General features: G+C 49.1%; 1 protein-coding gene across 1 annotated transcript; it reads right to left on the reverse strand.

Annotated features, from left to right (window-relative positions):
* Positions 1–222: 222 nt before the first annotated feature.
* On the reverse strand, positions 223–11,819 carry FAM110A (family with sequence similarity 110 member A). Its single transcript, XM_067013359.1, has 2 exons — positions 11,582–11,819; positions 223–1,782 (listed from the first exon to the last, which is right to left on the reverse strand). The coding sequence occupies exon 2, from the start codon at positions 1,684–1,686 to the stop codon at positions 799–801; it is 888 nt and encodes a 295-aa protein (XP_066869460.1). The 5' UTR covers positions 1,687–1,782; positions 11,582–11,819; the 3' UTR covers positions 223–798.
* Positions 11,820–24,742: the final 12,923 nt, after the last annotated feature.

Consider the following 24,742-nt stretch of genomic DNA (forward strand, 5'->3'; position numbering starts at 1 on the left):
CCCCATCCTGCCTGACAGATCCACTAAGAAGGAGGCCCACAGCTAGCCTCCCAGAGGGGTTATGAGGGTGCCCTGTGAGGCAAGTCTCAGGCAGAGCCAGCCACTGGCCTAATGCCCCCCGAGATCCTGGGGTAGACAATCACTGAGTTTTGAAGGCCCCACCCCAAGACTTCCCCCACCCCTTCCCCTTGTGTACACAGAAGAGTCTGATGACCCAGCCCCTGAAAAACAAGCATTTGTGTTTATTAACCAAGAGGAGGGAAATCAGAGCAGTGCAGACTCCTACCAGTCCTTTCTGTAGTCTACCCACCTAGGCCCAGGCTGGCAAGCCCCTTGAAGAATGTGGATAGGCCACTCCTTCCTACCCCCACCCCAGGGTGAGTTCCCAGGGAACCAAGGCCCACTGGGTAAGGAAGAGGAAGTCAGTAAAAGAGGACAAGGAAGGAAGAAAGAAACAGAGCTGCTGGGTAGACAGCTCTGGTGAGATCCCTTGGTCCCTCACTCTCAGTGGGAAGGGCTAAGTGCCCCAAATCCAAACCTACAAGCAGGGGTACATCCATGTCAAAACCCTACATGTGAGGCGTAGGCGGTAGTCCAAGGTCAAGAGCCAACTCACTCCGGGTCAGTCCTTGTCAGATGGATGCTGGTCCAGCCTCTGAGCCTTTGCCTCTATAGCAAGTTCACACGAGGCAGCAGCCTCTGGTCTGCCCCAAGCCAGGGAATGGATGCAGGAGAGGTCAAGGGGCCTATGGCTTCTCTAAGATCTGTCCCATGGCGAATGTCGAGTCCCATGGAGGCCTAGCCCTCAGCTGCTGGAGTCTCCCGCGCTTGTCGCAACCCATACAGCCATTTGATCACCCGGGCATTGCGCTCTATCACTGACACGCCATAGGGGACGCGCTCCCGAGCCAGCTCCTCGATGGTGGCAGAGCTGCGGCGGGAGCAGCCCCCCTCGGAGCTAGCCGGCCCAGCACTGGGCCCAGCCAGGGACACGATGTCTGAGTTGGCCCGGGCTAGGTGGGCCACACCCAATCCCCGTGCCTCCTCCTGGTCCAGGCCGCAGAAGTTAAAAAATCGCTCCAGGTCAGCTGCTGCCCGGGAGAAGCGCTCACTGAGGTCTGACTTGGAGCGTTGCAAACCTGGGGGCCGGACTGGGCTAGAGGTGGCGGCAGTGCCTGGTGATATGCAGGGCTGGGCAGGTGACGCCGGCAGGGGAAGGACATCCACTCGGCGGACTGCAGCAATACTGGGTGGTGGACGTGGGGGGGTGGCTGGGGGAGCCTGGCGGGCCCCCTCTGACCGTCCGGGGGTACGGCTGGCCTCAGCAGGGGACACAGGACTATCACACAAGTTGATGAGGCTGCTCAGGATGTCCAGGTCCAGCTGGGGCCGGCGGCCAGGGCCAGGCAGGACTCGGCGGCTAGGAGTGAGCACCGTGCGGCGAGTTCCAGGGCTGAAGAGTGGCTGTTTGCACAGCAGGGGCTGCACAGGTTCCTGGCGGGTATTGGCCACATGCAGGCTCTTGACGTACTTGGCCTTGTCGGCCTCCAGGCGCTCTACAGCACTAGGTTTCCGGGCTCCACAGTCTGCTGGCCGCTGTAGCAGGTAGCCGGGGACCTTGGTCTGTAGGCGGAAAGGTAGGGCGGGGGTGTCTCGGGCTCCCGGAGTCAGCGTGTCCACAGGCATGGCTGTTACATACCCCGAGGTCTTCTGTCTGAGGAGACTGGAGAAATGAGAAGACAGAGATCCAGGCAGAAAGCTGGCAGCTGGACACCGCAACGGCTGCAGGGGAGGAAAGAAAGAAAGGGGAAGAGCACACTCAGACAAAGGCTCAGCAAAGACTGAGAAAAGCTGAAGACGCCTTCCCCATTAAAAGGTAAAGGCCACGCCTCTGATTCACAGAGAGCCAATCAGCAGGCAGAAAGCACCCGCTCACGGGCCTGTGGCTCCGCCCACCTCCCCCTCCTTCACCGAGGTCCCAGCCCAGCTGAGGCAGAGAGAAAAAAAAGGTGCCAAAGAAGAAAGACACGGGCAGCCTGTGCAGAAAAGACGGGACATGGCACATTTTAAAGGAAGCAAAGGGGGTTCCAGGCTGAGTGCTGGGCACCAGCCGGCTCAACTTCAGTGGGTCCTCTTCACAGTTCCATCTTGCAAATGGGTAAACTGAAGCCCAGGGAGGCGAGCTTGATTAAGCTAATTCAGCAAGTTGGTGGCTCTGCCCCTTGCCTCCAAGCAGGGAGGTGCTTGCGCAGGGGTCTTGGGGTTGAGTGACCAAGAGAAAGGGCTCCAACCCCACACCCCACCTGGAATACCCACAGGAAGCCTGGTACCACCTCCACCCCACGCTCACCCAGGCAGGAAGCTGCCCTGTGCCACCCGCCTAGACATGCCAGGCCCCAGGCATAGCAGCAGAGCTTGTGGAGGAGTGTAGAAAGTCCCCACCCCTGCCCCAGTGGAGTCCAGACACCCATTAGCTTCCAGTATGAAATTCCAGTGCCAGACCCACAGTGATCCATGGATGCCTGTCAGGTGGAAACGTCAGCCCTGAACTATGCTGCTCTGAGAGAAGCTGGAAATGCCCAAGGTCACACAGCCCTGCTTAGGAGCATCCAGCAGACTCTGGATCTGCCGGCAGTAGTAAGATGGACACGCATAGGCAGGAGGGCCCACATCTGGATGCACAAGTCTCCACATGATCACCTAAGCATCAGGGCCCAGTACCCCAGCCATCAGGCCACCCCTGTCCCTTTTTCCAAGGAAGGGCTAGAGCCACAAAGTGCCCCCCGCAGTCCCCTGGAGATGGGCCAGAAGAAAACCCATAGACCAAGTCCTGAACCCTTTCATGTGTAAAATGGGGAAAGGGGACTCTGTCTAGGTGATCCTCAAGAGGACCTGTAGCTCAGGCCATCTAAACCTGTATTGTCTAATTCAACAGCCACTAGTCACATATGGCTACTCAGTCTTAACTTTAAATTTATAGTAAATACACACAATTCAGTTCCTGAATCACACTAGCCACATTTTAAGGGCTCAGTAGTCATATGTGGCCAGTGGTCACTATACTAGACAGCACAGATTAGAGCATTTCCAGCCATAGCAGAAAGCTATGTTGGACAGCCCCACCTAGACATCCAGAATGCCAGGAGGGAAGAGTCTGGATTGGGGAGGGGAGAGAGGAATCTGTCTTCTAGACATTTGACACCATCCTCTCCTGTAATTTTTCAACACTGTGATACGGGTCATTGTCACCTCATTTTGACAGATGGAGAAACTGAGACTCAAAGAAGTGACCAACCTAGGTCCCAGAGACAATAAATAAGACACACATTCATATGAAGCCTAATTCACTTATCTAAAAAAATCGAATAGTTTTACTCATTGTTGCTCACATTCTCCTAAAACAGCTCCATGAAGGGGATGGGGGTGGAGGGTGTCCGTTTTGTTCACTGTATCTCAGTTTCAAGATATTGGTCTTTACACATAATAGGCAGTCAATAAATATTTACTGAGCTGAAATACCTATGGGGACCAAATGTAAGCAGGCAGACCAGGGATAAACTAGAGAGGGGCATACCCACCCTACTGCAGGCATGTGGGTCCAAGATGGTAGGTATAGAATGTTCTAGGAAGCTGGGAATCCAGAAGTGCATGAAAACTCTAGATTCTTAGCACATTTGATAATAATAATTTTAAAAACAGTGCATGGACAGGGCAAACAAAACATGCCTGCAAACATATCTGCCCCCCGCCCCAGTCAGATCTCTGCAGCAACGGCAAGTTGACAATAGAAACTTGGGGGCTGTTGGCCCAGAGCCAGAGCTGCTCCGAGTTAGAACGGATGGAGTAGGTGGGAGAGAAAGGCTGCCCCACTCAGGGCCCACCCCCAAGGAGACCTCAGGAGAGAAGGGTCACAGGAAAGGCAGCCTTGCTGAGCCTTGTCAAGGTAGCTAGACTCTGCCCCACCCCCGGGCCCCCCCTCCCAAACCAGTCCAACCCGTTGGTGGCAGCGGTTTCCTCCCCGGCACCATCCCGAGAAACAGAAGGAGGTCAGATGGGCAGGGCTAGGGCAAACGTTCTGCGACACACCCCCTCCGCCCCCACCCGGCTCGGGCCCTCACCCCCTCGGGCCGGACGTGCAGACCCCAGGGGCTCTTCCGGTGGGCCCCGGACAGATGCTAGAAGCCAAGCCCGGCTTTGGGGCTGCTGGCCGTCTGACCCGGAGCTGGCCCCCTTGCCTGCTGTGCGCCTTGCGCAAGCAGCTGCGCCTCTTCCAGATTTGGTTTCCTTATGTGTGAAATGCTGTTAAAAATACACCTTCCTGATCTTTCAGGTCACCGTGAGGATGGAGCGATAAAAACAAGTCGAGGACTTTCCTCAGCACCTGTTAAAAAGGCAGCGCTGCATGAACTGGGCTCCTTGTTTTATTATGAATTTGACCCAACTCTTGAGACCGCCCCTCTCGCAGGGGTCTCTAAGCATTCTCCGGAAGAGTCTGCCCGAGCCTAAGCGGCGGACAAAGGAGGCTAATCGGTGAACAAGATTCATTTCACAGGTGGGCAAAGCACGATGTGCTGTGGCTCCTGCAAGCTGATGCCAGGGTCCCGGTCCCCGCGTGGGACTCGTGTCCTCTCTGAGGCCTCCTCTCATCGCCCAACGCCCCCCACACACGGATTTCAAACACTACCCACAAATGACCGCAGAAGCGCCGGCCCCGGGCCCTTCTCATTGGCACCCCCAGAGCATGCAGCCTCACCTTGCTCACTCCCCACCGGCTTCCCCGGCGTCAGACTCAGGAGGCTGCGGAGGGGGAGTAGGGGGAGCGCGGACCCCTGGTCTGGCTTTTGCCTTTCCCAACTGGGGGCAATCCTGGAGATTCCCAGCGGCGCAGGAGGCGAAGAGCCCGGCGGCATGCTCTGTGATTCTGTCTGCTCGCCGCCCCTCTCTGAGCCCGGGTTGTCCTGGCTATTAAACGAGGGAGCTGATGGCACGATTCCTACAGCCTCGTCCAGGCCTGAAGGTGAGTCCCTGCCCGGTCCCCGCCTTCCTCGAGGAGGAGGGAGAGGTGCCCGGACAGCCCCCGACCCCGGCCCGGTGCCCCCGTCTCCGGGCCCGCACGTACCTGGCCGCTCCCTTGCCGCCGCTCTGCGCTGCTCCGGCCCGGCCCACCTGGGCTCAGGTAACACGCGTTTGCGCAACTTCCGGCGGCCGGCCCCGGGCAGGTGAACACGCCGGCCCAGGTATTACTCGAAAAGGGAGAACGAAAGCCAGGCAGCGGCTGGGACCTGATCCCAGCCACCCCCGGCCGACCCCAGGAAGCTCTTCCGAGAGCCAAGCCCGCCTATCCCACAGCTGCACTGGCCCGCACATCTGGCACACAGAGTCTTAGTGGCCAGCTCAGGCAATCGCACCCATCTTGGAGATGGAAAAACTGAGTCCCCCTTTCTCACAGCCACAATGACCACCAGTTAATGTATTAACTTTTCCTGGTGTTAATTAACCCATTTAAATCTTCCCAACAACCCCTACAAGGGGAGCTCTATTATTATCCCCATTTGGCGAATGGCAAACTGAGGCTGGGACAGGCTAAGTCAGTTGCCAAAGTCACCCTGGAGAGTCCAACCTGGGCACTTTCCCCCCAGATCAAGCCTTAGTTAATGCCACACCTTTCTAGCTGTGTGTCGCCAAGCAGGTTGCTGGACCTCTCTGGCCTTCCATTCTGTCAATAAAGGAAAGTCCTACCTTCCAGGCCAGGTCAGTGTGAGTTCTTAGAGTTGGCGAGTGCCTGTAGAAGCTTTGTGCAAGCTGTAAACATTCGTAAGGACAGCAATAATAGAAATAATAATAACTAGAATTTTTGAGCGCCAGACACTGTACTTATTTAAATCTCTGGACCGGCCTGGGAGGGAGGAACTATTTGATCCCCATTTTACAGATGAGTAGACTGTAGCCCTGCAGGAAGGAACTCCTGGGAGGGAGGTGACTGTCTCTTCTGCCAGCCCAAGCTCTATTATGTCACTTCAGGTGGGACATTTGTGGGACATTTGATTAAGCCAGTTTCCACTGGGATTCTGAGGCCCAGAGAAGGAATTGCGCACTGGGCTCCGACCTGAGCCCCAGGGAGGTCAAAGAGGGCCCACTTCCATGGCTGTGCCTGGTAGGGGCTGCACCAGGGTTGGGGTGGAGGGCATGAGGGGACAGGAAGTGACTCAGGGAACAGCTCTCCTCCACCTGGGAGTGAGTCAGCCCTGAAGCCACTTCCAGCCCCGGGGCCCTGATTTGAGGGGGATTAGGGAGGTGACAAGACCATCATTCTCCACAGCAGCCTGCTGGGTCCCTGCCTAGCTCTCGACTAAGGCAACAATGGGGAAGCATTAGGGGGAGTGGTTGTGCTCAGTTAGGTTCTAACAGTAGTAAAAGCAAGACAGCAGTGACAATTTTTATAAAATGGGTAAGACCTTTTCCAAGTGCTTTCTTTGTACCTGGCATTTGTTCTAAGCTCTTTATATGTGTTAACACATTTAATCCTCACACCTACACTATAAGGTAGATATTACTATTATGACCATTTTACAGTTGAGAAAACTGAGGCATGGAGAGGTGGGGCCACTTGCCTGAGGTCACACAGCTGATAAATGGCAGAGCTAGAACTTGAACCCAGGCCCGGGTCTGGGGGGCAGGGGTGTGGAGAAGATAGTCCTCAGTGTTGGGCTTTGGCCGCTCACCGGGGAACTCCTTAAGGAATCTATAGCCTCTCTCTCTGGGCCCCAGAGGGAGAAGCCACCTTAGGAATCACTCCCTGGCTATGGTTCTGGGCCTTGTTTCCTCAGCTATAAAATGAGGGCAATAATGGCGATGTTTTCCCAGCAGAAATCAGATGTCATCACAGCGCTGCTTAAACCACCCCATCCCCAGCCCCCAAGGCTCCCCATCTCCTTAGAGTAAAATCCAAACTCTCCACTTGGCCCTCAGGCCCTCCAAGATCCAGTCCCTGCCCTCCTCTCCCACCTCATCTCCAGCTTTTCCTGCTCCAGCCATAGAGTCCTCCCTGATGTTCCTGAGCACACCAAGGTCTTTCCTGCCTCAGGGCCTTTGCACCATCCTTTCTCTGCCTGGAACCTCTTCCCTCTTCGCCTCTTCAGAGAGGCTTCCCTGACCACCCTGAGGCTCCTGCCAACTCTCCTACCCAGTTTGTTCCCTTCCAAGCATTCATCACACCCTGTCATTTTAGATATTCACTATCACTTGTTTCCTATCTTGCCCATTGGGCTAAGAACTCCATCACACTCTTCCATATTTTCCTTCCTCCAGTGACAAAATACAAGAGGGGATGCCATTGACCAAGTGACAGGACTAAAACCCAGCCCACCTCAAAGACCAAGGCCCCTCAGTACCAAGCCTCCTCCCAACCCCCAACCCTGACCCAGGCCTTCCCCCACCTGTCCCACTCCTGCAGCCTCCAGGAGCCCCTATTCAAGCTGGGATCCAGACAGCTCTAGCTGAGCCCTGTCCGCCCTCCAAAGCTGCCACATCCAAATCTCTGCACACACTGGGTCCACTGCTGGCAATGCCCTTTTCCACTCCAGCGCCCTGGCCACCCCTGTAGCATGGACTCTAGGACCAACCTGAGTGAGTTCAAACCCAGCTCCACCAGTGATTTGCTATGAAACTTGGGTAAGACACTTAACTTCTCCATGCTTTGGTTTCCCCAGCTGTAAAACAGGATCCCTAACAGTGCCTCCCTCCCAGTGTGAGGCCTGTACATGACAAGCACCACCAAAATGTGAGCTGTGATAACTATTCAACCAAACAGATGCTCCAATGCCCAACTCCTGGGTGAGGTCTTCATCAGCCCAGACTGAATGTCGACCACTTCTCTCAGAGGTTACAAATCTAAGAATGCAGACTCACTTGAGTACATATTTCTCCAAAAGAAAGTATACAAATGGCCAATACGCACAAGAAAAGATACTCAGCATCAATTATCATTAGGGAAATGCAAATCAAAACCAGAATAAGATACCATATCACACCCATAAGATAGCCATTATCAAACTTACAAACGAACAGACAAAAACCGAAAATAACAAGTGTTGATGAGGATGAGGAGAAATTAGAAAGCTTGTGCGGTCGGGAATATAAAATGGTGCAGCCACTGTGGAAACAGTGTGGCGGTGAGGCAAAATTTTTTAATAGAATTACTATAGGATCCAGCAATTCTACTTCTGGGTATATGCCCCAAAGAACTGAAAGCAGGGACTTGAACAGATATTTGTACACCAATGTTCATAGTAGCATTATACACAACAGCCAAAAGGTAGAAACAAACCAAGTGTCCATTGACAGATAAATAGGTAAACAAAATGTAGTATATGGTATATACATACAGTGGAATGTTATTTAACCTTAAAAATGATGGAAATTCTGACACATGCTACAACATGAATGAACCTTGAAGTCATATGCTAAGTGAAATAAGCCAGTCACAAAATAACAAATACTGTATGATTCCACTTATATGATGTACCTCGAGTAGTCAAATTCAGAGAGGCAGAAAGTAGAAAGGTGATTGCCAGGGGCTGGAGGGAGAAGAGAATGAGGAATTACTACTGTTCAGTGGGTATGGAGTTTCCATGAGTGATGGTTGCACAACAATGTGAATGAACTTCATGCCACTGGACTGTACACTTAAAAATGGTTAAAATGGTAAATTGTATTTTATATACATAAAAAAAAAGAAAAAAAAAAGAGGGTGCAGAGTCTGGAGCCAGACTCCCTGGATTCCAATGCCAGCTCTAGGTGCAAGTTATTAAACATCTCTTGTGATCAGTTTCCCTTCATAAGGAGGAAATAACAGCAGTAATAACTACCATACATCATAGAATTGAGAGAATTAAAAGAATTAATACTTGTAAAGTACTTAGCACACGATAAGGGCTCAAGAGGTGTCAGGGATTTCTATTTTTTGCTAAGGGGGCAGGAGGTGTGGTTTCTGATGTTTTTCATTTTCATGACATTGTGCACTCCCACCTCACCCCTCCCTTCCACCTGCTTCTCATTCTATTCAGCAGAAGCTCGGCCCAGACTTGGGCAGAGACAGGGAGGCCCTCTCCTGCCCCAGAGGGATTCAGGAAGGCTCCTGGCAGCAGAGACAGCCAGCCAGTAGGACAGCCCAGCTCGATTTCAGCCCAGCTGTCAGGGTCAGAGACACCCAGCTGGGCATCCTCCAGGGCCACACCAGACCCCACACTATTTCTGGAATTTTCCCAGATGCTCGCGCCCTGGCTTGCCTGGAGTCAGCCTTGCCCAGGGCAACCTTGTACAGACCTTAGGAAGGGGGAGGCAAACAGGCTGTGGGAGGGGTGTGGGTGCAGCCACCTAAGGCAGCGATCTACTGTTTGGCCCACGACCCCACACCTCCACCAACTCAATCCTCTGGGCCTCAGGTTTGCACCTGAGCTTGCAAAATGAGGACAAAGGGACTTGCAGTGGAGACTGAGTAAGAGAGATACCACATGCAAAGCCTTAGGGAAGGGTCTGGCACACAGGATAGGGTAGGGAAGGTAGAGTTGGGACAGACCACAACCTAGCCCACTTCCTGGCCCAGATTGCCCTCTGCCTGGGCCTAAGCTCACCATCATGGCTTCCTTTCTCGGCCCAGCAAAGTGAAGAAACTTGCCCAAAGTCACAAGCAAGTTAATGACAGATCACAGACAGGGCAGTGGTCCCATGATTAGATAAATAATCTAAAATACATACATATATTTTTTTTCAACCAGATGATACATGTGCATGGCTCAAAATTCAAAAGCTATAAAAGGAATGAAGTTTAAAAAAAAAAAACTCCCTCCATTCCTATCCCCAGCCACCCAGTACCCCTCCCTGCAGGAATCGTTGTGATCAAACAGTTGTATGTCCTTCCACGGAGATTTTAGGCACATGCAAGCAATAATGGACATATATTCTTTCTATTTTTTATGCATATGGCAACACGCTCTGTGCACTGTTTTCGTCTTGCTCTTTCACTGAATAATAAATGTTGTTGTTAATAGTACGTGTTATGAACATATTATTAATTATAATGTTATTAATAAACTTAATATATGTTGTGCTACATCAGTACATAAAGAGCCCATCAGCTCCTACTGATGGCCACTGAGCGTGTGTGTTTAGTCTCTATTACAAACCACACTGCAGCCTCACTGTGACCACGTCATTCTGCCTAGAAGTCAGGAGGATGCATGTGTAATTGTGACAGAGATGGGGGACTGTGCTCCATGGAGGCCATACCAGTTGGTCTCCCACCAGCAGAACACAGAGCAAATGATCAATGTTAGCTTTAGTCATTTGATTACTGGGGCTTTGGGTACCTCTCAATTTTGCACTGGAGGCAACTACCTCACTTGCCTCACCCTAGACCCTCCCTGTATCACATTCCAGTCAGGGAAGATAATAAACTCGCTAATAAGTGAAATTATATGACATCAGATGGGGTAAATGCTACTGAGAAAAACAAAATAGACAAGGTGGAGAGCAGGGCATATGAAGGCAGTAAATATTTGTTGAAAGAATGAAGGAAAGACTTGTTTTCTTTCTTGTTTCTTTCTCTTCTACACAAAGCCAGGAGACGGGTTTGGAGGAGAGAGGGTAAGTAACTCCCCTTGAAGAGATTCAAGAATCCCAGATGCTACAATTCTGAGTGTCTAGAATTCTAAGATGGAAGCCAGATAGACTGGGAACCAGCCCCAGAGTTGCCAAGTCTGACCATGTGACTTTGAGCAAGGGGTTAAACTTCTTAGAACCTCAGTTTCCCCACCTACAAAAGGAAAACGACAATAGCAACCTGTGGGTGGGGGCTCCCCAGGAAGCAAGGCCTGGTGTAGGTCAGATGCTCTACCAGGAGGGGTCCCGGGCCCACCCACAACTCCAAAATCTCTGGTGACTAGTGTCTTCCGTTGAGGGTGTTCCTCTACCCTTTCCCCAACCTGGGGTAGATTCCCAAGAGTCCTACAGCCAAAGGTCCAAGAGTCCAGGGCCAAACCACCAGCTGCTCACCTGGCACCTAGCTCAGGAATGTCAGTCCCGCCCCATCCCCCCAGCTCTTCTTTCTGAGAGGGACAGCACTGTAATTCAGAGCCCCGTAAGCGGAAGGATCCCAAGTGAGCACTAAATCCACCCGCTGGCTTTCCGGAGAAGTGAAGACAGATGCCCTGGAGGAGACCCCAGGACGCTGCCGGGAAGAGGCAGCCCGGAGGGGATGCAGCCAGGGCTCTACTGGCCATGTTCCGGTTGATAAGAGACTAAGAAAGTGACCACCGGTTACCCGTCTGGGTTTCTCAAGGTAAATCTAGATCTACCTAGACTAGAGGCTGAGAGATGGAGGAGAAGGACCTGAATCGGATTCTCTGCCAGACTTCGCCTGAACAGGACACTTGCCTTCCTGAGCCTCAGCGTTCTCATCTGTGAAATGGGGTACCACAACCTCTCAGCAAGTACGACTCGGGGAGGACGCGCACCGCGGGAGCCCGGTGAATGGAGCCCCCCCGAGACCCGGGCTCGCGTCCCGGACCACCCGTGCCCTCACCTGGAGCCCACGCTAGGCGAGTCCGGCTCCTCCAGTGCGGGTCTTGAGGAGGCTGACAGCTCGGACCCAGGCGGGGAATGGCCGCACCCAACGCGGCTCGGGAGGCCTCAGCCCCACGTGAGGACCCGCGGGGTCTCTTCGGAGCTGTCCTCCTTAACTGAGATAAGCCGGGAGACCTGACTGTCCCAAGGCCCCCAACAGAGCGAAGGTCCTGGGACGCAGGGGAAGGGGAAGTGAGCGCGCCGCCCCACTCCAACCCCCGACACCGGAATGGTTTGCCCTGGAAATCCTGATTGGTTTCTCTCTTCCGTTCGAACGCCGCGCGGCCCGCGTTGCCAGGCGACCGCTTAGCTTCGGCGGTGCGAGGAAGCACCCAGGCTCCGCAGCCCCTCCCCGCCGCTCACCTCTCCCGTGGCCTCAGGTTCTTCTGGCAGCCTCTTTAGCTCAGGCAACTAATTCTTTTCCTTGCTCACCCGGGACTTTCTCTTGGTCCCCAGGTGGTTCCTAGTCCCGACTTCAGCTAACGCGCTGTGTGAGCTAGTGCAAGCCCATTTCCCTCTCTGTTCCCCTCACTGCACAATGATGAGTGGGTTAGCGTTAAGATGTGCATGCCCAGCAGTCCCTAAATTTACTAAGGAAATAACCAATGTGAACAAAGATTAATATAGTCCAGCGTTATTTATCATAGCAAAATAATGGAAATAAATTCAGTGCTCAGTGAAAGGAGATTGGTTATATAAATCCATCCTGCAGAAGAACTGAGTATTTTACATGCCAATTAGCTTTGCATGACAAAACTCTTGTCAGTGCTCATGGCATAACACTCTGAGATAGGTACCTTTAATTATCCCCACTTTCTGATGAGGAATATTATGCAGTCATTAAAAATGATGCGGTTAAAATACACTTAAAGTATGGGGGAAACACTAAGAAAGTATTAACTTTTTTAAAAGTATGCTTCAAAGCACTATGTACAACATAAATATGCATTAAATACATAATGGTAATATCACATGTACTATATTTATGTATAAACATTTATAATAACAGCAGTTAATTTCTTCTTTCTGCTTGTATGAATTTTCCAAATTTCCAAAAGTTAAACCAGTCAAGGGAAAAGAAAATACATTTTTTAAAAGAGGATTAGAAAAATTAACTAACACCCCTTCCAGATGAGCAAATTTGTGAGCTGTGAGTCATTGTTTGGGTGTAGGGCATTGCTCAGTTTGGACTCAGCCTCTTTCTATCCCAGAAGGTGTTTTTCATTCTCTGACTGAATTGTCAGTGACTGAGCACTGACTGTGTACATGCCTTGGACAGGTGGGGGAGGAGGCCTAATAATAAACAGACTCCCTGTTTATGATAGTAAGCAGGGAGTCTGTGAGGACCAGCTAAATATCAAACATGGCACTAACTATGCCCTCTGCTAGATTGTGCTCAAATGTACCCACATTTTCTCATTTGCCTTCATTACTGTCTGAGGAGAGAGATTCTATTAATATTCCTATTTTATAGATGAGAAAACTAAGGTTTGTCTGGATCCAGCAGGAGTCCTCTCAGCCATTCTGTTATATTACCGTGTAACTGCAGTTTGACAGTAGCAGTGAGGAGAGGCAAGGAGGGTCTGTGATCCTAAAAGACAGAGAGGAACTTGAGTAGGAGCAGGTCCAGACTTTGGACTTCCTGGGGCTTAAACAATTTAGGGAGTGTTATTTAAGAAAAGGACTACAAAATTACAGATATAAAATTAGGTAATAAAGTGGTGATTTGGTTAGAAAGATAAAAGAAACCTCAACAAATGACAAATTATACTAAGTCCAGAAAAATAACATTATTTTTGTGAATTACCTGTTTGACATACCTCCATACAACTTTCCATAAACAAGCTTCCGGTTCCATGTATACATTCCAAACCTCTCCTCTACTACCTCATACTGGTGGTATTGGGCACTGTAGGACCATCCATGTCTATGGAGCTACGACCTCTGACTCTGCACTTTCATGTCACAGTGCCAGGTGAGTCAGCTCAGTGTGCCAGGTAGGGGTATTCCTGGAAGCCATTCCTCTCCTAGGGCAGTTGGTAATAATTATCTACTCACAAAAGTGACTGGAAACAACATAAATAAAACCACTAAACCCAAAGTAAATGTCAAGGTTCAAAATGCTCACACTCACTCCAACATCAGCTGACACAAGGGGAAGTCAGAATGGAAGGAGATGGTGATATAAACAGAATGAGGTTAAATTACCTCACTTTGGAAAATTTTACAAAAGCATATGACCATATGAACACATTGCTAGAGTGCCTCTCAGACCTCGGCTTCCCTGTCATTAAAACAGGAATGACAACAGTGGTGTCATGATCTAATTTTTCTCTGAAATGTATAGTTTTAATCAGGAGCTGGCAGATATTTAAGATGCCTGGATAAAGGCCCTGCTGACCCTTGCATCTTCAAAGCTGGCCTCTGCCCTGCATGCCCTGGAGCTTAAAACAAACAACAACAAAACCCCGAGCCTCATTCCCAGATTAAGAAAGTGAGGCAAACGGAGGTCAGAAGGAACTTCCCCCGGATTCCAGATTAGGCCACACAAAGAGAGATTATTTGGACACACTCAGATTCCAGGATGCTGAGCATCTTCACGTGCCAACAACATACTGGTAACGACCTCTATTTCAAGGATTTGTTAAGCACCTGGTGCCAGTTTAGAGTCATTGAAAGAGTCCCAGTCCTTCCCCTTCCCCACTGTGTGGGGTGGGGAGGGAGAGCCCATAAGAATAAGAAGGTGGCCAAGCTGTCCTTAGTGTGTCCAGAGCGGAGGGAGCTGGAGGATCCTTATGCCTTATCTTGACCCAGCACGTGAGGAACATCTCGCCCTGTACACAGGCCTGTGGCTGCTTCGGTGACTCCTCCAGCAGCCTGACCTTGGCAGTGTTTTCTTTTTTTTTTTTTAATTGGGATATAGTTGCTTTACAATGTTGTGTTAGTTTCTGCTGTACAGCGAAGTGAATCAGCTATATGTATACATATATTCCTTCTTTTTTGGTTTTCCTCCCCATTTAGGTCACCACAGAGCACTGAGTAGAGTTCCCTGTGCTATACAGCAGGTTCTCATTAGTTATCTATTTTATACATATTAGTGTATATATTTCAATCCCAATCTCCCAATCTCATTCCACGCCCCCTTTTCCCCCCTTGGTGTCCATACGTTTGTTCTCTACATCTGTGTCTCTATTTCTGCCTTGCAAACAGGCAAATGGCAAATCTGTACCATTTTTCTAGATTTCACATATATGTGTTAATATACAATATTTGTTTTTCTCTTTCTGCCTTACTTCACTGTGTATTACAGTCTCTAAGTCCATCCACGTCTATAAATGACCCAATTTCATTCCTTTTTATGGCTGAGTAATATTCCATTGTATATATATATATATATACCCCATCTTCTTTATCCATTCATCTGTTGATGGACATTTAGGTTGCTTCCATGGTCTGGCTATTGTAAATAGTGCTGCAATGAACACTGGGGTGCATGTGTCTTCTTGAAATATGGTTTTCTCAGGGTGTATGCTTGGCAGTGTTTTCTTCACTCAGCTTGAAACCAAGATGAAATCAGCCTCAGATGTCAATTCCCTATCTTCTGTGTACCCCACGGCTGTATTTTCGTTTGTTTCATTTAATTCAAAGGGTGTTCTCTCCATACACATTTCCTTGTATCTGAATTTCTCTGGAAGGACTCACCAGAAACTGGTCCTAGTGGTGGCTACTGGGCTGACTGGGGAACAGGGGAAAGAGAAAAGCTTTTTAGAAAGTATTTTTTAAACATTTTGGATTTTGTACCTTATAAACATATTATCTATTTTTTTAAAATGAACAACACTTTGAAGGATATTCTATGAGAGAACAGAATAAGGTAGTGAATTAAAAGAAAACTCAGCCCAAATATGTGCCTCCCAACACGGCAGCTGAGTCAATTGAGATGTTCTTTCTGGAGGGCAAAGTCACTTTTCTCAAAACAATTTTGAGAAATTTTGTGCTGTGTCAATAGTCCTGTATTCTGATCTAGCAACTGTTTCTAAAAAGAAACTGACCCTAACCAAATAATGAAAGAGATTCAGAAAGATTTAACAACAATAATATTTACTATTATTTTTTACTATTTACTATAGCATTGCTATTAATGCCCCTCCCACCCAAAGAAAACCATAACCTAATTTCCTGGCCGCAGGGCAATGCATGGTGAATGGGACTGGAACAGAATACCATACAGCCTTAAAAATGATGTTTTTGAAGAATATTAAGTGATATGGAAAGATTTTTAAAATATTCTCTCAATTCATTTATTTCTTCCAGAAATATTTTTGAGCACCTGCTATGTAGATGCAAGCACTTCTTTCTAAACCTAAGTTTCCTCACCTGGAAAACAGGTGTTAACCATGCCTACCTCCCCGGTTTATTAGAGGCATGATATCCTGACTCACCCCTCTACACCCTATGGCTGTTGTTTCTGCTACTGTTCTTATGAGGTTGTTTAATAGTACAAGTTCTTGAGGCAGCGTGTCCCCAGGCATCATCACTCCCTGCCCAAACCCTCCAAGGGCTCCCCAACAAGCTTTGAATATGGGGGCCTTTGGAAGCTGATCCCTGTCAACCCCATGTCCTACCACCTTCCCCCTCAGCCCATTTTGCTCCAGCCACTGACCCTCCTGTTGTTTCTCAAGTACACCAAGCACCCTCCTGCCTCAGGGCCTTTGCACATGCTGTTCCCACTGCCTGGGCGTCTCTTTCCCCAGACACAGCTGCCTCCTCACCTCCTCCCTCATATCCTTCCAGTCTCTGCTCAGTGTCATCCTCCCAGGGAAAACCCTCATCCTCCCCCGCCATCGTTCACATTTCTTTTCATAGCTCTCCAACCTCCTGACATTCAGTGTATTCCTGTGTCTGGGTCTCCTCTACCAACTGTGAGCTCCCAGAAGGCAGGGTCCACACTTCTTTGCCCACTTTTCTTGCAGTTAGAGATTGGCAACGCACTTAACCATAGTAAAGACTTTGAGAAGGCCTGGAGCAGAAACTCCTCTTTCTCTTTGCTTCCTCCATTGTTTCCCAAACATACTCAACCCTGAAGTCCTATATCCTCAGAACACTTCCTAAACAGCCCACAGGAACAGTGAAAACACCATCTATAGAAGGTGCATCTCCCGGATGTAACAGGGGCCCTTCCTCCTCTGCCAGTGCCTCGCTTAAAGTACAGGCTGTTTCCCCTGGGACCAGATTTCCCAGACCCAGGAACTGTCCTCAGTCTCCAGTCCCCACCACACATGCCTCTCAACCTACCACAGTGCCTCCAGGGGGCCAGGTTCCACCTGCCAAAGAATCAGGCCCAGCTTCCAATGGGGATATTCCAGGACACATCCCGCTGGCTCTTCCTATCTCTGAGCCTCAATTTCTCCATCTGTACAACAGAGGTAGTAACATTCAACTTGAGTGGACTCAGAAAGGTGCCCTGAATACACAACCCAAGCAAGATTCTGGGTTTCTGTCCTTAGAAAGGATTTGATTCTAAACTAGGCAAGATCAGAGCAACCACAGAGCCATGAGATCATGGAGCCCCAGTCCCCCTGGATTCCCAGGAAGAAGCAGCCAGGAGACGCAGCAGGGGAGAGCTCAGCTCAGGAGGAGCACCCGGAGAGGCCAGCCCTCGCAGCCTCTACTCTCCCACCCCCAGCCCTGTGCAGCCCAGCCTAGCAACATCCGGCTGCTTGGAGCTGTGCCCACCTGCCACCCTGATGTTCCCCTGTGTGCCCAACACTGCAATGCTCTTCCTGGCTCACTCTGCCTTGTCCTGTGGAAGTCATTTCCTGGAGCTTTTCCTGACACCCTCCCCTGTTGAGCTGGGAGACCCTTTTCCGAGTCTCCTGGATTTTTCCCGATGTATCAGATTGTGTTGCATGTCCATTTACAGGTCCACTCTCCCCACAAAGGCAACAGTGAGCACTAGGGGTGGCAGGGACTGGCCTGCTCCTCTTCCACACCTCAGGATCCAGCCCAGTGTACACAACAGGCACTCAATTAATATTTGAGAACAGAACTGAGAAAGAGCCTGTCCACTGCTCCCGTGCATCCCCCATCCTCCCTGCTTCTCTCCTCCCAAGGGCCTTCCAGAGGTGTGACTGGTGCAGGTCGGGGGCCCTGATGGACATGTGTTCAAATGCTGGTTCCACATTCTCTTGGCTGTGTGATCCTGGAAAAGTGGCTCCACCTCTCTGAGCTACATCTCCACCACTACAAACTGGGAATGGTGATATCGCTTCACAAGGATGTTATGAAAGTCAAACGAGATAATGGGAACCAAGCATTCTGCATGGAACTTGTCACATATGGTAAGTTATCAACAAACCTCATGATTACTACCACTACTACTATTGGAATTACTGTTATGGGTCAGAGTGAAATTCTGGTTCCACTAAAAAGTTTCTGGCTTGAATCCTGGGCTGTTCCACGAGAGCAAAACCCAACAGTGAGTAAAGTTCACTGTGGACAGGTCTGTGGCCCCTTTCTATTGTGTCAGGGAGGGAGATTGGATGCAGAGTCTGTTCTTTTCAACCCCTTGCCCCAGCAAGGGCTGAGAGTGAAGCCAGCACCTGCACAGAGACAGGAAACCTGGGACCCCTGCTCTGACACTACAGTGACCCTCCCAGCTGGGAGAGTCTCCTGACCTGGCAGGCTTTGGGCTTTAATCAGGTAAATGGAGGAGATGATAGCTCCCAGGATACAGCATCTGAGAAAGGACTTGGCAAGTATAAAAACAGGGCTGAGCTGTCCAGGTGGGACTGTTATCACTGAGCTGGGGCTGGGGCTGAGCATGCCTCTGCCTCTCCATCTTTCTGAGGCTCAGCTTTCTGTCTGGACAATTAGGAGATAGCAGCTACTTGTTTGGAGGCCCCTGCAGACCTCCCTCCTTGACTTCCTCTTGTCTTGTTTCAAGATGTATTCACTCATTCAACAAACATTATCTGAGCCCCTGGTCTGTGCCAATTACTAGGAAGAGAGATGAAAACACAAGGAGTTACATTCTAGTGAGGGAGACAGAACAATAGATGAGCAAGTGAACCAAGAAATGAGAAATGTTATAAATAAAAATAAAGCAAAGTAAGGAAACAGGCATGAAAGAAAAGAAGCTGCTTTATATAGCGTGGTCAGGGGGGCCTCTCCTCTGAGGTGAGACACAAAGGGTAAGAAAGAGGCAGCCACGTGGAAATCAAGAGGAAGGATGAGAGGGAGCAGCATGTGCAAAGGGCCTGGGGTAAGAATGAGCTTAGTACATTTGAGCCAAAAAACCAGTGGCTAGAATGGAGGCAGAGGAAGAGGATGATGTTAAATTGCTGAGAGTCTGTAGGCCATAGAGGGGAGTTTCGACTTTAAACATAAAGAGCAGCAGTTTAAGGTCAAGACTGGGAATTCTGGGGTCAGCCAGTCATGGGTTCCAATCCCAGCTCTACCACCCACTAGCTGCCTGACTTGGGAAAGCTCCTTCAACTCTAAACTTTCCATTTCCTCATCTGTAATCAGAAGAATAATGTCACCTACATTGTAAGGTGTTACCTTGAGTACCCAAGATGGTGCCAGCAAAATCTGGCCAGAGTGTGGCTCAATAAAACGGTGCCGTGCTAATGACAATATCAGAGATTATACAGCACAATCACGGGGGCTCCTGATAGATCTCCTCAAATCCTGGCAGAGAGCACACAGGCTTGGGTCCTGGAGCCAGGAAGCCAGCTGCACCAGGTGCCAGCACGAACAGCTAGGGCGTCCAACAGTCTTCTGGGGGTAGGGGGCAGGTGGGCCGCTGAGGGAAGTAAGGGAGGGAGCAGACAAGCCTGAGGATCAGAGGGGATTTGGCCCCAGCTGAGCTCCATCAGCTCTCCACTCCCAAATCCTTCAGGTTTCAGGGGTGGGGACAAGTTTTGAACCTGAAAATCCCAGAATTCTTAAATCCTGAGGTCATCAAATCCTTAGAATACCTTCAGTCTAAAACCCTATATGCCCATCATGTTCATCCCTTAGACTGTGATAGTGAAATGGTCCTTAGGCCATCACCTGACACCAGGGCAAGTCAGAGTGGAAAGAGATGATAGTCAAGGTCCTACTATATAGCACAGGGAACTATACTCAGTATCACGTAATAACCTATAATAGGAAAGAGTACAAAAAAAAAAAATATATATATATATATATATATATAAAACTGAATCACTTTGTGGTACACCTGAAACCAACACAATATTGTAAATCAACTATATTTCAATAAAAAATATTTTTAAAAGTACAATACCCTAAAAAAAAAAAAAAAAAGAAAGAAAGAGATGGTGGTTTTCACTGTGAGGTTAAAAATCAAACCTAGTGTTTCCCACAGTGGGAGAAAAGAGGGATAAAAATTTTTAATTAGATGTACCAAATAAATCCTCTAGAGCAGCACTGTCCGCTAGAACGTTCTATGTGGGTGAAATGTTCTATATTTGTCCTGTAGAGTAGCCAGTGGCCACACATGGATATTGAGAGCTTGAAATGTGATTAAGCACAACTGAGGAACTGAATTTTAAATTTTATTGAATTTTAATTGATTTAAATGAAAATAACCACACAAGGCTAGTGGCTATTGTACGCAATAGTATAGCTCTAGAGTCAAAGTTAGTCCTCTTCTCCTCCCTTGCACCAAGTCTAGTTACCTCAAGGAAGTAAATGTGCCTGGCTTCTTTTACTTGAAGGTAGACTAGAATTTAATAACACCGTTTTGTTCCTATTCCATTATATTTTCCCCAGTATTTTTCTAATTGTGACAAATGATACTCCACCCAATCCCACCTCTGCATGTGACACATGGGGAAACCAAGGCCCAGAAAGGGGAGGTGGCTAGGCTGGATCACACTGATCAGGCAGCAGAAGCAAGAGGATGCCTGTGCAAACCAGGACAGATGGTGGAGGCTGGGAGGGGAGGCTTGGGTCTCCTCAGGGCTCGGGGGTCTCCCCTCCCCAATCCTACAGCCTGTGAGCCTGGAAGGTCAGAGGCTGGGCCTGACAGATGGGATTTTGCAGGGGAAGAGTGTTCTGAGAGCGAGGGGCCTTTGTCCTCCTAGTGTTCCAACCCCAGATGGCAGGGCCAGGCCAGAGTGCAGCTCCGGGGAGGAGAGCCCCTCTAGAACTGGAAGGTCATGGCCCCAGAGACAGAATCTTTGTGGAAACTTAACACCCAAGATCCTCCACCTAAGGGCCTGGAGCAGGCCTTTTCAGCTTTCAACTTGACCTCTCTATTCTTTATGCAAATCAGATGCAAATGAGCCTGCAGTGCTGCAGGAGTCCCACCTCCCTTTCTCTCCTGCTGGGGCCCAACCCGCAGGTCCAGACACTGCAAGCCCCAGGCCCATTCTCAGCACAGATTCCTCAAACTCCTCACCCTGGGGATGGGCACAAAATGGGCTCACCTGTCCCATCTATGCCTGGACCCTTCTTCAGACTCTGGGCCACTCCTGCCCTCTCTCCCCACATCCATCTTTCACCCAGTGCAGGCAGATCTTTTAAAAATATCAATCAATATTACAAAACTATAGTAATCAAAACAGTATGTTAGTGGTATAAAAACAATCGAGGGCCCAGAAATAAACCCATGCATATATGGTCAACTAATATTTGACAAAGGAACCAAGAATGCTCAATGAGGAAAAGATAGTCTCTTCAATAAATAGTGCTTGGAAAAGTGGATATCCACTATGCAATTGGATCCCTATCTTACAACACTCAAAATATTAACTGGAAATGGATTAAAAACTTAAACCTAAGATCTGAAACTGTAAAACTCCTACAAGAAAACATGAGTATAAAATGCCTCGACATTGGTTTTGGCAATACTTTAGATATGCCTTGACATTGGTTTTGGCAATATTTTAGATATGACACCAAAAGCACAAGCAACAAAAGCAAAAATCAACAACTAGGTCTACATAAAACCAAAAAGCTTCTGTACAGCAAAAGAAACAATTAACAGGACTTCCTGGTGGTGCAATGGTTAAGAATCCATCTGCCAATGCAAGGGACATGGGTTTGAGCTCTGGTCCAGGAAGATCCCACATACCACGGAGCAACTCAGCCCGTGTGCCACAACTACTGAGCCTGCGCTCTAGAGCCCGCAAGCCACAACTACTGAGCCCACATGCCACAACTACTGAAGCCTGTGCGCCTAGAGCCCACGCTCTGCAACAGGAGAAGCCCCCACTGGCTGCAACTAGAGAAAGCCTGCATGCAACAACCAAGATCCAATGTAGCCAAAAATTAAATAAATAAATAAATTTATTTTTAAAAAAAGAAGAAACAATTAACAAAATAAAAAGGCAACCTAAAGGATAGGAGAAAATATTTGCAAATCATGTATCTGGTAAGAGATTGATCGTTTAAAGTACTTTTTTTTTTTTTTGGCTGTGTTGGGTCTTCATTGCTGTGCACAGACTTCCTCTAGTTGCGTCGAGCAGGGGGGCCACTCTTCATTGCAGTGCACGGGCTTCAAGGGATTGATCCTTGAATAGACATTTCTCCAAGGAAGACATACAAATGGCCAACAGGTACATGAAAAGGTACTCAGCATCACTAATCATCAGGGAAATGCAAGTCAAAACCACAGAGATATCACCTCACACCTGTTAGAATGATTGTCATCAAAAAGACAAGAGATTAAAAAAAAAAAAAGACAAGAGACAACAAGTGTTGGTGAGGATGTGGAGAAAGGGAAACCATTGTGCACTACTGGTGGGAAGGTAAACTGGCACAACCACTATGGAAAACAGTATGGAAGTTTCTCAAAAACTTAAAAATAGAACTACCATGCCAGCAATTCCACTCCCAAGTATAGCCCCAAAGGAAATGAAATCACTATCTCAAGGAGATTTCTGCACCCCCATATTCATTGTAGCATTATTTACAATAGCCAAAACATGGAAACAATGTGTCTATCAACAGATAAATGGAGAAAGAAAATGTAAAACTATATATATATATATATATATGTGTGTATATATATATATATATATATATATATATATATATATATATGTATATGAGTGAATGAAGGACCAAAATGCCCATTCTGAAACCCCTGAAGAGGCAAAGAGATTGGGATGAGAAATGCAATAATAATCACTTGTTCATTCAACAAATTTACTGAGATCCTACTATGTGCCAGGCACTGAGGTGGGAGCTGGGGATACAGTGGTGAACAAGACAGAAGCTCTCTGCTTTCCATGCCCACAGCCAATGGGGGAGACAGAGAAGGCACAGGGATTACAGTTGTGAGTGAGCACGGGCAGCTGTGAGGTCCAGACGAGGGGGCAGGGCAGGCTTCTAGAAGGAAGTCACGTCTGAGCTGCAGCCCAGAGGGTGAGCAGGAAGACCCAGCCAGAGCGCAGGAGGGGAACAGAGAAAGAGGTATGGAGCTGGAAGAGGTGGGAAGCCAGGGCACGAAGGTCACACAGGTCCTCAGGATCCCTGGCAGGAGCGGGGGAGGGGTGGGGTGGAAGGCCTGTCCTGGCATCACTATTTCCCCAGCTTTACAGACAGAAACACAGACGCCCAAATCAGAGCAGGGACAGATCCACCCCTTCCCAACTCCCCTCCAGTGTTCTTCCCACTGCAGCATGGTCTTCCAGGAATCCCAGGTCCTTCCCCAGAACCTTCTGGAGTCTTGGGAATGGGCCACTTTCCTGGCCCCCCCACACCTCCCCACCCCTGCAGACCAGTCCTGCATTAAATAACTCTGACCCCAATGTGGAAAAGGTGATTCCCTTTCTGAGTCCTTTTCAAGTCTCCCTACATCAGTGAGAAAGTCTTCTCTGCTGCTCTGTGTTTAACACCAGTGCCCACTAGTCTCCTGCAGAACAAGTAGAGAGCAGGCCTCAACTGCCGCTCGGGCACTGCATCAGCCTGAAACACCGTCTCCATTTCCAGAGGTGCATTCTATTCATAACAGAAGATACTTGCTTTTCATTTTGTGTGTCAAGTTTCCTTTTACAATGAATCCATGGTCAACTGTAAAACACGTTTTGGAGAAAATTAAGGAAGTCAGTTGTGGACTAAATACTAGATATCAGAGAAATGTTGATATTATTAAGTGAAACAGTGGTCCTGGAAATAGCCTTACTTTTTGGACATGCAAACTAAAGTATTTGGGGACAAATATTGATGCTATCTATAATTCACATTAAGATATTTCAGAAAGAACTAGAGGAAGCAAATATGGAAAATGCCAATGTTAAATTTGGGTATTGGGTATATAGTTCATAATGTCATTCTGTATTTTCCTGTGTGTGTCTAAAATTATTCGAATTCAATCTTAGCCAGTTGATTTAAAGAAAAAACGTTAAGAAACAATCATTATGGCAGACTCTGGGCATGGCCAAAATTGTGAACCTGCCATGAGAGTGAAGGAAGCCTGGGCGAGGTGGGAAGAACATTCTGGGGGCTCCTTCCCCTGGGACCCCCTGGCTGACCCCTCAGGGCTGACTTCTGGTGCTCTGAGCAGCTCCGCAGCCCTTGCTGCTGACTGTCCCCTCCCCGGTATATCTGCTCTCAGGTTTTGAGCCAGGCAGGAAGCCAACAGCTTAGCTGTCCTCGAGGGGCCCGGCTACACTGCCAGTGTCTGGAGTGGGGAGGGGGAGAGGGCACAGCCCCTTCACATCATCCCATCCCTCCCTTTGGACCTGGGCCTGGGCATCTGCCTCTCACTGGCTACCTCACTAGACAGGTGGGGAAACAGGCCCAGGCCTGACCCAGATGCCCTGTCTCCAGGGCCTGGGTGCTTCCTGAGGACCCAGGACACACCGTCCTGCAGAGGGAAGAGGTGAAGAGAAGGCCTGTGGTGCCAAAAGGGTCAGAAGCCTGCCTCTGGCCCCCAGCAAGTCAGGGGCATGGTGGGAGAGTGGGGGACAGAAGTGTGAGGAGGTGGAGATGAGGGCATGGTGCCCCCCAACAGGAGAGGATCTCCCTCCATCAGTGCAGCCCAGCTCCCCTCCAAAGTCACTCTTACCCTCACGCCCAGCTGTCCCTTCTCAAGGTCTCCCCCGTCACTCATCAGTCAACTAATATTTCCTGAGCTTATGTGTGTGCCAGGCACAAACTA

The sequence above is a fragment of the Kogia breviceps genome, chromosome 14 (genome assembly GCF_026419965.1).
Source record: "Kogia breviceps isolate mKogBre1 chromosome 14, mKogBre1 haplotype 1, whole genome shotgun sequence".
Taxonomy (NCBI): domain Eukaryota; kingdom Metazoa; phylum Chordata; class Mammalia; order Artiodactyla; family Physeteridae; genus Kogia; species Kogia breviceps.

Bases quoted from the DNA above. Each gene is read 5' to 3' on its own strand.
- FAM110A (XM_067013359.1), bottom strand. From the start codon at position 1,686: ATGCCTGTGGACACGCTGACTCCGGGAGCCCGAGACACCCCCGCCCTA.